At 34.8% G+C, this 14,343-nt stretch overlaps 1 protein-coding gene across 4 annotated transcripts in view; it reads right to left on the bottom strand.

Moving 5' to 3' along the window:
• The window catches only part of LOC117210303 (alpha-tubulin N-acetyltransferase-like), a 29,477-nt gene that overhangs the window by 1,305 nt on the left and 13,829 nt on the right, over nt 1-14,343 (bottom strand). The window contains exons 3-7 of one of the 4 annotated variants that reach the window (XM_033453205.1): nt 12,002-12,173; nt 4,240-4,381; nt 2,272-2,377; nt 1,945-2,032; nt 387-481 (exon numbers count right to left, since the gene is read on the bottom strand). In XM_033453205.1, the coding sequence (XP_033309096.1) occupies nt 387-481; nt 1,945-2,032; nt 2,272-2,377; nt 4,240-4,381; nt 12,002-12,173 (603 nt within the window). Of the gene's footprint in view, nt 1-386; nt 482-1,520; nt 1,568-1,944; nt 2,033-2,271; nt 2,378-4,239; nt 4,382-12,001; nt 12,174-14,343 lie in introns of all 4 variants that reach the window. The other 3 variants (XM_033453206.1, XM_033453207.1, XM_033453208.1) reach the window with 3 other exon arrangements.

Raw genomic sequence — 14,343 nt, 5'->3', positions numbered from 1 at the left:
CTGAAAAAGTAACTTTCCATGAAGATGCGTGGAAACATGTTTGATAATAACATGCATTCCACGATCGTAATTGCTTGTTGCGTGCAGTTTTACGTTGTCAAAGTATAACAATTATATTAAGGCCTAAAGAATAATTATAGATTCTTTTAATAAATATGCTAAGCAAAAAAACGTTATTACAATATCGATTTAAAAAAAATATAAAACACCAGAATAATTAGGTTTTTATTTGAAAATGAAATATATTTTTTAAATGTTTTTTTTTTCAAATAAATTATTATCTTACGCCTATATGATGAGATAATGAATGATAATATTTTTGTAAAGAAAATAAATCATGCATGGATCACACAATTTTTGCAAGTGACGCAAATGAAATTACTTACTCCGAAAACAAGAGTAAAAGGAACGTGTTGCCATTGTGCAGAGGATATTGGGAATATTGAACTGGTGTTTTCATGGGAGTGGAATCGCTTAATATCTGTCAACGAAAAGGAAATAAATATAAAGTCCATGCAGCACATCCGGTGAACACATTTTAATCATATGCACAGGTGCGAGTGACCAGTTGAAAATAATCGGTACATATCACAATAAATAAATATAACGTACATACATTCATACATGCGCAAATTGATCTAACAAAATGTTTCTGTTCAATAAATTAAACGTATCTGTGCGTTAAAGACGAAATAATAAGATGATACTTATATCTTAAATTTAAGTCTTTTCTAACAATCTTTTCCAACAGCCAAATATCGATGTCTTCTCATAAAATTTTATAGAATTTTAATATCTCAATGTTTACAATGTTCTCAAAACGCTATAAACTATCCATTTTAATATTTACAATATATCAGCCGATGAATGAATGAATTAATATCGACTTAATATAGAGAATTCGTGACATTTAAATACGCAAGTTCATTTTTCTATACCTAACTGTATAATTAAATAAATATTGAAATTTCCTAACTAATGGAAGCAATATAATCGGATATCTACATATTTTTTGTTGCCTATCGAAGTATCGAAGCGATCTTGTTCAACCCAAAACCTCGGGGCAACATTGAAGAAATTAAGCAAGAGAAAGGTCCAGGAAATATGTATATGATGCGCGTACAAATGTGCGCTGGCAAGAGGTAGCATATACACCATTCAGTGTAAAAATAGTGGAAGCTGTTTATATCGCATATTGCCGTGTTATTCATGTTTTCCTTAACCCTTTAGCGACCAACCTTGAGTATTTTAAAGTTTCAATGAACAATGTATCACTCTATAGTAAATTCAACGTGTAATATTAATTCAGTCGATATACATAATTGAAAATAGTATCGTTACATCGTTTAGAACGACTTATCCGTCTATTGAAAGATTAATTAAAGCTTCAACGAGTCAGATATCCAAGAGGGCTTCACCGCTCTCCATAGGTACAAAGAAATTAAAGGCTAATTAACATTGTAAGCAGCTTTTGCGTGATCGTTCAACAATCTCGATGACTATCTTTTGAGTTTACTCACCCAGTACGCTCGGCTGATGGACCAAGCACAGCAGTGTTATGGATTATCTAAAAGAAAGCGTTAATGCATTTTTAGTCATGGTTATTACGGTGCTATTATAACGATGTTATCGTACAAGTGTTAAAACATGCAGTTGGAATTTTATCGCGAAGCAATTAATAATTAGAATGTTTTAAGTGCAAAAATATTATTAAATATAGTTATTACACGATTCACATATAAATGCTATATCCAAATAACTTAATGTAAAATACGTGTTTAGTTTACATGTGTGTGTGTGTGTTACATAGCTAATACAAAAGCTTGGTGTGTCTAGCATTCTACTTCGAGAGTAAAACAGCGTAAAATGAAGCTATGCTTGGTATTTTGCTTTTATCTATCTTATTTGTCGGTGATCCTCGGTGTGCTGTGATGCCGTACTTACATTTGCCATGGAACAAGGCGGTCGTGCCGCGGCGTATCTACCAAACGAACTGCGTGAAACGGGGGAAGAATAGGCAACGCCATTTAAGCTGAAACCAAGATGAAAGTTGTTAATACGATAACGATATACATATCACTTATTTGTAATATTTATAAGATCGTTAAATCTACTATTTAATCATCATACTGTAATCTTTTAATTTAGTATAATCCACTTACTCTAAATAATATTATCATTGGGCTACGAACGATTATATATATATATATATTTAATACATTATTTATAAAATACACACATATTTTAAACATTATAAATAAAATGTCGTACTTAGAGCTACTCTTCCCAAGATTGTTATGTACGATGCTAGAAGTACCAATGTCAATCGAGGTCTTTGCAGGTAAACTGTATCTATTCGTCCTCACATCCTGACGTTCTGCAAAATATCCAATAAACATGTTATTGAATAACGCTGTATATTACAGAAGAAGAAAACGGTACACAAAAATTATTACCTAATAGTACAGTTCAGTTATTTTAATCTAACTTAAGAAAACAATATTGATCCAATAATAAGGCTAAACTCGCTTTACTGCTATACAATCATCTTATCTATCGATCAATCTTATCGTTCATATCATTTAGTTTTCGTTTAGTTAGTGAGCCCGCCTCGTCATAGCGTAGAGGAATTTAAAACGAGCAATTTCATATCCTACCATAAGCTATCCGATGTCAAGGAAATTGGATCGACTCGTTCATAATCAACAGAATGTCGAGTCAGCGAATTCATCATTTAAGGACAGCTTCGAATCGATCAAGGGATTTACATAATAGGGTCATTACATAGGTTGACATTGACCGCGATTTTATACCACAGCGGGTAAGAATTACCGATTTAGGGCACTTGCGCCGAAGGATCAACTACAAGGCGAAACTCGACCTTCGTACCACCATTTTCGTACCTTTAACTTGAAAGCAGATCGACAATGCACTCACAGACTACCTTGTATCTTTATGGAGATACCTTGAAGACGAGACGCTCATCAAATTTTCAGTCTGTCAGTAAAAAATGGTACTCATATTGTAGCATATGCGTGAATAGGATTGATCTTGAATTTGTTCATGAATCAAAAATGAATAATATCATAGTGACGATATGTCTTTATAGTTATTACTATATGGAAATACTTTCATAGAAGTAATTCGATAATTTCGTAGAGAAATATTTATTCCTCCGTATCTGTATCTATTCTGTATAATAAATTTATAGAAACGATAATTATACATTTATTATTCTCAGATGTATTTCTTAGCTAAAATTACGAGGAAAAGTCGGATACAGATTTTATGAAGATATAAATTTCTTTCGTATAATGATCAGCTATCTTCTTCCATTTTATTAGATTAATATTTCTCTGCCATAGTTAGAAACTTCTTAGGAATATTTAGAAACTTTCTAAAAATTCAAATTGGCCTGTTTCTAGTCATTTTCTATCGTATTCGGAAACTTTCGAAGAATTTCTTTTTAAATTTATCATTTCAACAGGTGAATTTCACCGATAAGATGACCGATCAATTAAACAGAAGCAACTAACGCGCGTTAATGATTTACCAACACGATCGGCGTTTACTCTGCGCTGTAACGAGAATTCCTAGCATAGTGGTCGTTAACGAACGAACCGACAAGTTTACTTCTTCGACGAAGTAATTAGAAACATAACTGTTTAACGAGCGTTTACACCTCGAAACTTTGTTCTTCTGTCCTCGGATCGAAGTAAAACACCACAAAAATAAAGAAGATTAGAGCGCGGATGTCTACGCGCTTTTGGAATTTACAGGAGCATAAACTTGTAAAATGTATGCAATCTGCAAAAGAAATACAGATTATTTAAAGTAAAGCACTCGTTAGGATGTTTAATTGATAAAATAAATTCGTATTTAAGTCCCGTTTCTTTACCAACGTCAATAAAAATATTAAACCGCATAAACGTCCGCAGTCTAGCGATTACAGGTACAGTACAGTAAGACCAAAGTGCTGCAATATTTCTGAATTCATGGAGATTTCGATTCTTCCATCTTCTCTCTTCCAATCGCATGGATAATATTTTAATATTTTAGAAACATTTGATGAGAGAAACAAGAAGATTCGATAAGTTAAATAAAAATTATGTGTACGCGATAATTACGTTATCGCATTTTACCGATTTTTCGTAACTGAAGTCGTTTCTAAACGAAACAATGGGTGCCACGAAATTTTAAAGATTCGAGGAAGTTTAAGGAAGAAAAAGGTGTACGTACCGTCGTCAAAGAATCCTTGAAAAACGACAAATTTATTGTTCTGTGGAATAATCTTCGAGAGACCGTAGTACTTGTCTAGAAAGGCTAAGAACTTCTCTGAAGGTCTATCGATCGCCAATTTCACGGGCCTAATATTCTCTTCCTGAAAAGTAAAAATGACAAGAAGCATTATTACTGTGAAAATATATAGAAAACAGATACACAGAAATACGTACAAATAGTTGACATTTCAAATAATTTGATATCTCATTGAACCTTTACATTATAAATCCTATTTTATATTCCGCAAGAGAGCTTTAAATAAACTAACGCAGCAAATAATCTGAACGAGTTCAATCACCTTTCGGGTTACCTGCAACCGTAAAACCCACGCATAATGACCTTTTGTCACGCTCCTCTTTAAGACCGTCTACTAATTTGCCACAGTAGCCTGTACGGTGTTGTTTCTTATCGGGAACAAGTCACGAAATTAGCTGTCGTAAGCGCGCGAGTATTTTCTCTTCATATCTAATGTCGGTTTTAATCTCTTTGCACGTTAAAAAATCGAAGATCTAATCTAGCGTTCTCGACTTCGTGACCGATAATTATTCCGATTAATATTTTTCGATATATTTCGTTATATTTTCTATTCTGTGCAGTGTGTAAGAAATTATTCGGTATAACGAAAGAAGGAAACGAATAAAGACGAACGCCATGAAGTACAAGGAAAATTAAGAGATTACTGTATTATAAACGAAAAGATAAATAAACTATCAACTTTTTCTTCAAATATCTTTCTACTTGGTTTCCTAACTCATCCTCTTAGTCGAAGCAAAATTTGTTAAATATTTGAAGAAACGGTACACGCGTTTTAGTATACTTGCATGTTTTCGAATATTTACTTATATGTATCTGACTATTTTTATATATTTAAGTATAGTACTTAAGTATATTTTTATACACTAAGTTTATTAATTTTATATATAAAAACATACTTAATTACTATACCTAAGTACTTATAGTATTTCATATACTTATAGCACTTATATACTCGTAGTACTTAAGTAAGTTTATTAATTTTATACATAAAAATATACTGAAGTACTTATAGTATTCAATATACTTATAGCACCTATATACTCATAGTACTTAAGTTTATTAATTTTATATATAAAAATATACTTAATTACTATACCTAAGTACTTATAGTATTTCATATACTTATAGCACTTATATACTCATAGTATTTAAGTATAATACTTTAGTAAGTTTATTAATTTTATATATAAAAATACACTTAAGTACTTATAGTATTCAATATACTTGTAGCACTTATATATTTATAGTACTTAAGTATACTTATGCACGCTATGCATTCTTACAGTTTCTAATAATAATACAGGAAGTACCGAAGAACGTATTTAAACTGACATCGAAGGAATGTGTCGGACTATAAGGAAATAAGTGCAGTTTACAAAGATGGCATGAGAATATAACGTTCGACAATGGACAGTTACACGTACAGTTAGGTTGAGAAACGGTGATTAGAGAATTGCACGCGAGCCACGATTTCGTCGGTGAACTTGGGATTCGAGCGCCGGTCGTTCCACAAGAAAGCAAAGAAAATTACTATCGATCTGTGCACGGGCAAGAAACAGGTTGCAGGAACTTTGAAAGAAGGATAGGAAAAAGAGGCCAGTCGTTACTCTGTTTAAGGACTGGCTTTGTGTTCGGTCGCCTTACGTTCCGCTCTGTGTGCTGTTTCAACTGCACGAAAAAATAAGAAATCCTTCATTTAGATCGCTGTAGTGTAACGGTACACGTATAGTAACACGTTGCTTCTTACATCGACTTCGCGCTTCTCGCGTCGTTTCTCTTATTCCTAATTATCGCGCGAAACGAATTAATTCGTTGGAAATTCATTAAATAATTTCACCATGCGTATAACGTGATTTTTCCTTGTATTCGATCGACAAGAAGATAAAATTCCTATTACACGCCGCAACTAATTTCGAATATATAATGAGATCGATGAAACAAATACGCGTAAGAGATCGAAGTTCGTTAGTGTATTTGTACTTAATTCTGTGAAGATCGGAGATCTGAAAATGCCATCGAAAATGTATCTAACAACGAACGACACGGTAACTTTCATGTTCTTTGTGTAAAAACGAATGGATATCAGATCGTTCCTGTTAGAATTACGCAATTAGCAGGAACAACGATAAACAAGTACCGAGGGATTCTCTTTTCTCTTCATCCTTTCTTTCTTATTTCCTCCTCTTGCTTTGTCTTTTTCCTTTCGTCTCTACCGTTCCTTCCTCTTTCTTCTCTCTTTTCTTTCCTCTTTCTCTCTCTCATCATCCTACTCTAACCAACCTGTGAACACTTTCCCCCTCGTTCTGTCATTCCTCCGTTTTTATATATCCTTGCAACCTACGCAGGGTGAAAGATCACATAAATTTGTCAATCTCGACAAGAAAGAATCTAAATTGAAATTATAAGAAGACTTCTGAGATTACCTATATTGATCTACTATTCATTAATTCCTATTAATTCCATGATAAATTAATCTAAACTATATATAATTAATTTAATACTTAAATCAATTCGCGATGGCATTAATAATTATCGTTATCGACTCCATTAATTAATTCTAATCTATATTTTCATACGGCAACGTAGACGAGAACTTAATTATCGTCAATTATAGCTTTAATTGAATTCCTATGTACGATCGGTATCCGTTTACGTGTGCGTTTAATTAATATATTATATCATATATAAGTTCAATGTCTATTCGGCATAAAAGGAGCCGAAATATTTGATTTCGTTTGAAACAAGCTATCTGCCAGACTATCGCGATGGTATCGTTTCAGACGTCGGGAATGTCTGTTATCGAAGATGGGAAGAGAACGGAAGTCTGGTAGGTGTAACTTGTAAGTATCCGAGCGTATCTTTAACCCTTTCTTTACGACGTGCATACATAGCTACGAGTACGACTCCTGTGTACGTATTATTGTACCAGCGATTTCGCAAATCGACGTTCAAAATCCTTCGAAACGTACTTCGGTTACAATTCATAGAATTCGAGTATCTTAGAATATGAAGAAACAGAGTGCAGATATTAAGATAGTACAGGAACGTTCGTCGTGTTCGAATTAAACGCCAAAGAATCGATTAAAACCTACGCGAATGAAGTATCGGTATTTGCAGTTTCCTACAGTTCAACGACTATTCTTCCTAAATAACAGAAAACTGTACAAAGCAGTACACATGCGCTAAGTGCAGTAGGAGATCAGCATACGAATTCAAGCACTCACTCGGTACACATTTTGCAGTACGACGATCGAAATAACAGTGCAGATGGTCGTCTTACGTAATCAGTATCGGATGAATTATCACCAGACTAGACTACGGGATTTTTATACATTCGTGAAAAATGCAAAATTCTAAAAATACGCAAGACGCGTACTGTACGTGATATAAAAAGCTATATAAAGTATGCAAAGCGCGATACTCGTTGCGATATTTACTAGGTAAAATTTCTACGTATGTTCCGTTTTCCTACTGACGTTCGTAAAAGTTCGTAAAATTTGCATAAGCATCCGCAGTCTAATCATTACCTGAACGCCGATGATCGACGGTAGCAGTCATGGTTCGTTACGTGGCGACTATAATCGACATTCGTATTCACAGGTTTTCCAACACGGATACCGACTATGGTTGGCGTTAAGAGTGGCACAGTTAAATAACGAACAGCTTACACGAGTTCGTGTCCTGCGTACGAAATTGCTATCCACCCACACGTAGAGGATGTGAACCGTGCTGGACGGTGTAAACGAGACGTAATTACTTCCCGAGTAAAAGCAGAAAGGCGTCCCAGCGATCTCGATGCAGACCACTTCCATGGAAATCTTACGCAAAATCGTGCCGTTGCTCGTTAAGCCGAACGTTGCGAAACATCGTCGTTTCGCACATGCTCGTGGGCAAACGAAATTGAACAGAACGAAGGGGAAAGATTAACGCAAGAGAATCAGCAGCGGCGGCAGTGCACGAAACGGAATTTCCTTCTCGCAATGCGAATTAACACCTTTCGCGTTTCGCGAGAAGGAAAAGTTTATGAAGGTTGCGTTAAAAGATTCTCTCGCCTTTCTTATTTTCCATTTTCACGATCTCTTTAGACAGCTACTTGCAAAGTCTAATTCGTTGAAGACGATGATTCCACGACTCTAAGACAGAAGAAGGATTTTTTAAGTAACAACGGTCTTGGACGAGATTAAAAGATTACATCGTTGGACGCAATAAAATTTAAAAATAAACTTGATACGACGCCGGGTTGATACCTTCGGTATTTTTAAAGCAGGAACATTACGTTTAGGACGATTACGTTAAAAATTCTCCCCTTCTCTATTTCCATCGTTTACGATCTCTTTAGACGACGACTTATAACTCTGAGATGGAAGAATAGTTTTGTAAATAAAGTAAACGCGTACGACGATTAACGCAATAAAATTTATGTAAGTCAGACGCTACGTAAACGTGTTCGTTTAGATGTGAGCAAGATGTTTCTTGCGAACATCTCGAGAAGAGCAAACGTTTAGGATGGTTGTATTAAAACATGTAATTAGAGAAGAATGGAATTGCAGCTGTTCTTGCAACATTGATCTTCCGTTGCGTTTGCCTTGATTAACATATTCGTTGCTTGTATCTTGCATTTCAATTGGCACGTATGGGCTTTGCTTTTACGTAGATCTTGATAAATGCGATGATGTTAATTTCGATACGGAATATCGATAAAAAGCGAAGGGGATTTGGAAAGAAAAGTTGTATAATAAATTCACGTGCAACGTGAAACGTTATACATATATAAAAGATATTGATATTGCCAAATACCTGTAATGCAACGAACGTGTTAGATATTAATACAGCGAAGAGTCAATAGCACAGTGAGAGGAATTTAGCAAATGAACATTTTATTTATAAAAGTCTGTTATTAACGCGGAACGCGTTAATTAGCAAGTTTCTCTTTTTCTATTTCTAAAAAAATGCATACTCTTTGTGATTGAAATTTCGAACAGAAAAGAGGAAAAGTACGATTCTCATGTCAACAGCAGGTTCTATAAAATGTCGTGAACCGAAGCTAATAAGCTTTAATTACGGAAAAGTACCGCGCACCGGTTGGCAATCTGGTATTAGTCGAGTACTGTTCACAGGAACACGAGGTGAGTTCACAAGCCAGCAGCACTTGCTGTGATTCTGACAGAAGTGCAGCGACCATAACAGAGCGGAGGAAAAAATCTGGTATACCAAACACGAACGCCAATTTTTCGTTCCATTCTACTCTTTTTGCCCTCGTAAATTCATTGACATTATCACAAATTCGATGTCGCATATGTTGCGAACGCTATTTTGATGATAAGTAAACAAACGAGGTGACAAAAATGCTATATAAAATCTTGAATCTACGTAATATTATAATTATTAAGTAGATACGAATAAAGCGTGAAATTCTCTGTCCTTTTTATTTTCGCTATTTATTAGCGTTTTGCAAGTTAGCAATTTATAATTTGAATAGGAAAAACCGAATAATTAATAGTTCTGAAATATTGCGAAAAATGTTTGTTTCTCCGGTGGCAATAATTGTCAACATATACACATATTTACATACACAAGACTAAAACGAGATTCGTATTAAAACGAGATTAACATATTTATGATTATCTGTATCGTTTAACACGTTCAACAACGTCATCGCACCTTTGGCTATAATTTTTACCATACATGCTATTCAATATATTAATCCAAGGTATTTAAATTGTTTGTATCGTTAATTATATCTTTGGTTCGTAAATAACATAAAATATAACGAATTTCTGTTTTCAACCACTATTAATAAAATTATTATCCGACTTTTAAATTTGCATTCCACGCGAGTTTCTTGCCAGTTAAAAATACTCGTTCTAAAGTCGTTAATTCAATATATAATTTCATAATATTTCCATTCAAAGTATTAAATTAGTTTCGTCGTCGATTATATTTTTAATTCATAAATAATCCAAATGCCTTCTTAGAAACGCTGCCTGAGCTTCAAATTTCCACTCCTCGACGGGTCTCCTATCGACTGAAACCACTCGATTCAACAAGCAATTCCATAAGTTTATGCAAATTTCCATTCAAAGTAGCAAATTGTTTTAAAAGTGCAACGGATGCGTACAACGTGCAAAAATATGCAAAATACCGTACCTGTCACGATATCTAATAGATAAGACAAATCTCTACGTCTCGATCTTCTAGTTGCATAGAAATACGAATTTCACAAGTAATCCAAAGCGTCTCGAACAAATCTCTTTCTTCCTATCAACGTCGAATCTTCTCTCAGTTCCTTCGAAAATACCATACGAGCTTTTTTTCGTATTCCACCGGAGTCTTCTGCCAACTAAAACCACCAATTTCATACGCAATTCTACAAACTCTAAACTATATTCTACGAACTATTATCTAGCGAATGAAACGGACTTTAGCGTCTAGATCGTAGCTTCTCACTTATGTTCGTACAAACATGAATTTCATAAACAATTCAAGGCGTTTACGAACAAAACTTCTCTCATTTGATCGACGTAAAGCTTCAAGCACATCCGCCTCCGCAGCTAATAATCTCGCGGTTGATGCGACGTTAGACCTATGTATATGTCGGAGATGAAAGGAAAACCGGAGCCTTCCCTTTGCAATTTTGAGGAAGCCTTCTAATGCTTTAGCCTAGATTTTATCATAACTGTAATTAAGCAATTGTCATTTGTAATTGTTTGATATTTGTGAAAAGCGAAAGTGGGTTCGAGGTGACAACTGGTCGCCGAACGTAGCCCACGGTCACGGGATAAACGTTTTGCCTGACGAAGATGTGGATCGGTTGTATCGTTCTCCCTAGAAATTACATAGAATTGTACTTTAGAGATGTCGATATAATGGGACACACGTTGTATTAGGAATCAATCTCCAGACAGAAACTGCCTAGTAACGGCGTTTGGATCTTTCTCGATGTTTCCAAAGAGTATACAACAAACTTTTGACAGAAATTGCCTAGCAACAACGATTGGAACCTTCTCGATGTCTCCAGCGAGCATATAACAAACAAATGCAGTCGTATAGCGAAAAAGATTTTCATCGGATATTCATTCGTGCGATCGCCTTGGAAAGTGATACATCGAGCAATTTACCGAGTGTCTCAGCAATCGTATTTTTGTGTTTAAAATTATTCTACGCATAGTAAAGAGTTATCCCGTTGACCGTGGATTCGTTTGAACCCCGGAACATTGTTAATAGCGTTAATTAAATTCATTATTCGTAAAACCTATCAATCGTTAATCTCGTTATTCGTTAAATTTATTATTCGTAAGACGTATTATTCGTTCCTCTTATCGTTCGTTAAACTTAATATTCTTTAATCTAATTATTAGTTAAACTTATCGTTTGTTAATCTTATCATTTATTAAACACATTATTCATAATATTTTGTAAAATCTTGTTTATTCGCGTAAATATATTCTCTGTTTCGTAAAACAATGGCTAATTCAAACGAAGAATCGTTACGCGCCTTAAATCCTAATGATAACCCGACATATAAATAAAAAAGAACTTTTTTACTGCCAATATCACACATCCCTTCGCGTTTCCTTCGAGAAAGCTACCTGAGCTTCGAATTTCCACTGTACGCGAGTCTTCCGCCAAACTAAAATCATTCGTACGAAATGTCATTGATTTAACGATTGCATAATCCACTTACGGAGAGCATGTGCTGGTAGAGAATATTTCCAAGGCCCATGCGTTGCCGTGACTCGTGAACATAGAAGTCCAAAACGCATCTTGGCTTCAGCTGATAATGAGCGCCAGTCTCGTCGAACATGAAGAGGTTCTTCGATCCGGTCTTCAACAATCCCACCACGCTGCCCAGTCCGCTGCAAAATCGAAGGAACGTTGTACGTAATATTACTCGATGATGATTCACGGCTGCGGTCCATTCGAGGTTCGCGTTCCTAGACGTAGATAGAGCGAAAGAAAACACGGGGATCAGCGACTCGAGGAAGTTCGTAGCGGAGCTAAGAATTGGACCATCGTATTCGTCACTGTGCTGTTTTCGGGCAGCTGTTCCCCGGCGAAATTGCTATTTACACCTTACGTCTGTTCGCCGTGCCACAACTTTGTGGAGAGGAAATAAGTTCGAGTTTAAAAATTACAGTTTATTTTTGAATGGACATGGTGATGTCTCTTGCTGTGATGTATGTCAGACTCTTGTTTCAAATTGCAGATTATTATAAATTACAAATGAATTGTAGATAATAAGTATAATCGATAAATTAATTTTCTTAAACGGATATATTTATAGATAATAAAATGATAATAATAAATAATAATAAATGAATAAGAATTTATCTTTCGACTGAAATGGCAATGTTTACTGCTATGAAGTACATCGGATTCTTGTTTCAGATTACAAATGATTAGGAACTAAAACTGAATTCGTTTCTCTAAATATGTAGGTATTTTCATAACTGAACAGATTACAGTTTTTCCTCGAACAGAGTTGGCGATGTATCTTAGATTTTCGTCTGAAATGTTCCCTACAAGTTTGGGACGAATTATACATTATAAATATAATCAATAAATTCATTTCTATAAATTAAAAATTACACAGACGCGAAACTAACGGTAGCTAACGATATCGATGGAGAAAAGCTCTCGATAGCTGTTCGAAAATTCTTACACGCGATAATCATCGAGCGTTTCGCAACGATATAATACAACGAACTATAATTTACGATTTCAAATTTTTTTCACATCGACGTAACGAGCACAGACTTTCTCACGCTACCTGGTTTCCTCGTCTATTAACGATATCCATGATCCACCATTGTTATAACGAATCGTGTAACCCAAGCCAGGTCGATCGTATCTCGGTTAAACTGGCTTTGTCGTGAAGATGGGAATTTCATCGTACTTTCGGTATTTCTGGCAATTAATTAACGCCGTATATCGCGGTACGACAGCGTGAAAAGTAACTTAAAAGCTTCACGAGCCAGTTATTGTCTCTGCGCACACGACACAGTACCAAGAAGAAGTTTTCTCCGCGATTATGATAAAAAGAAACAGGATATGAGACGCTTTACGCGTATATACACTGTATGCTGTTCGTAAGTCGAGGATCGTTCGCAGTTTTCACTACTTTCGATTTTACGCAGCTTTATGCACATAGGTAGTTTGTTTCTGTCTCGAATTCGAGTAAAAAATTGCATACAAAATGCTTTAGAACGTGTAGATTATACGTTGTTGTAACAACGCATCAAGACATACAAAGAAACTGTTACGAATAACATACGTGGTGATTATTCAAAAACTTTTACAATTTTTTAAATGAAATTTCGCATAAATCAAAGAGATTACGAAACAAAATTGATGGATTAATAACAAGTCGAGGACTCGGTCGACGAGACAACTTTAGCCGATCTTGGTAAAACTTTCAAGAGATTATTTCTAAATAATGTCATACGTTCGCTGAAAATTCACTAGAATTGTATACACGCGGATTATCAAGAATCGTGAGAATTTCAAATAACAATGAGATTCAATGTGATATGTAATATCTGATAGTTCAACGAATTAATGAAAATGTTACTCCAAACACAAGGAAAAAAATACACGGATATAATACATTACTACGCTATTGACAATCGTTTAACCAGTTAATTACGTTCGACGTGTATACACGTCAATCGAAAACTTTATTTCGCTGCGGTTAACGTGTATACTCTTCGTGTAAAGTAAAAAATTACTATTTACTACACAAACTCAAAGTTTTAGTAAAGAGTAATATTAATGACATTTAGCGGTATGTTTACTTTCAGTAAAACCATTATGTATTTTATAAAAAAAAGTGTTGGATTGTTTGATTATTCTCTTTGGTATATCGATCATTTTCATATGTTTTTAATAAATTGAGTTGATTATTTTCTCCCATGGAAACTATTGCCAAACTGTTCTCAGTACTTTGCTTTATTGCTTCCTGGCAATTTTTCAGTGTTTAACAACAATACCTTTCTTCGACAATGAATTGTCAATTTTTTACCAAAT

The sequence above is a fragment of the Bombus bifarius genome, unplaced genomic scaffold, assembly GCF_011952205.1.
Source record: "Bombus bifarius isolate JDL3187 unplaced genomic scaffold, Bbif_JDL3187 scf7180000008199, whole genome shotgun sequence".
Lineage (NCBI taxonomy): Eukaryota > Metazoa > Arthropoda > Insecta > Hymenoptera > Apidae > Bombus > Bombus bifarius.
Note: the sequence above shows the minus strand (reverse complement) of the source record. Positions and strands in the feature narration are given on the sequence as shown.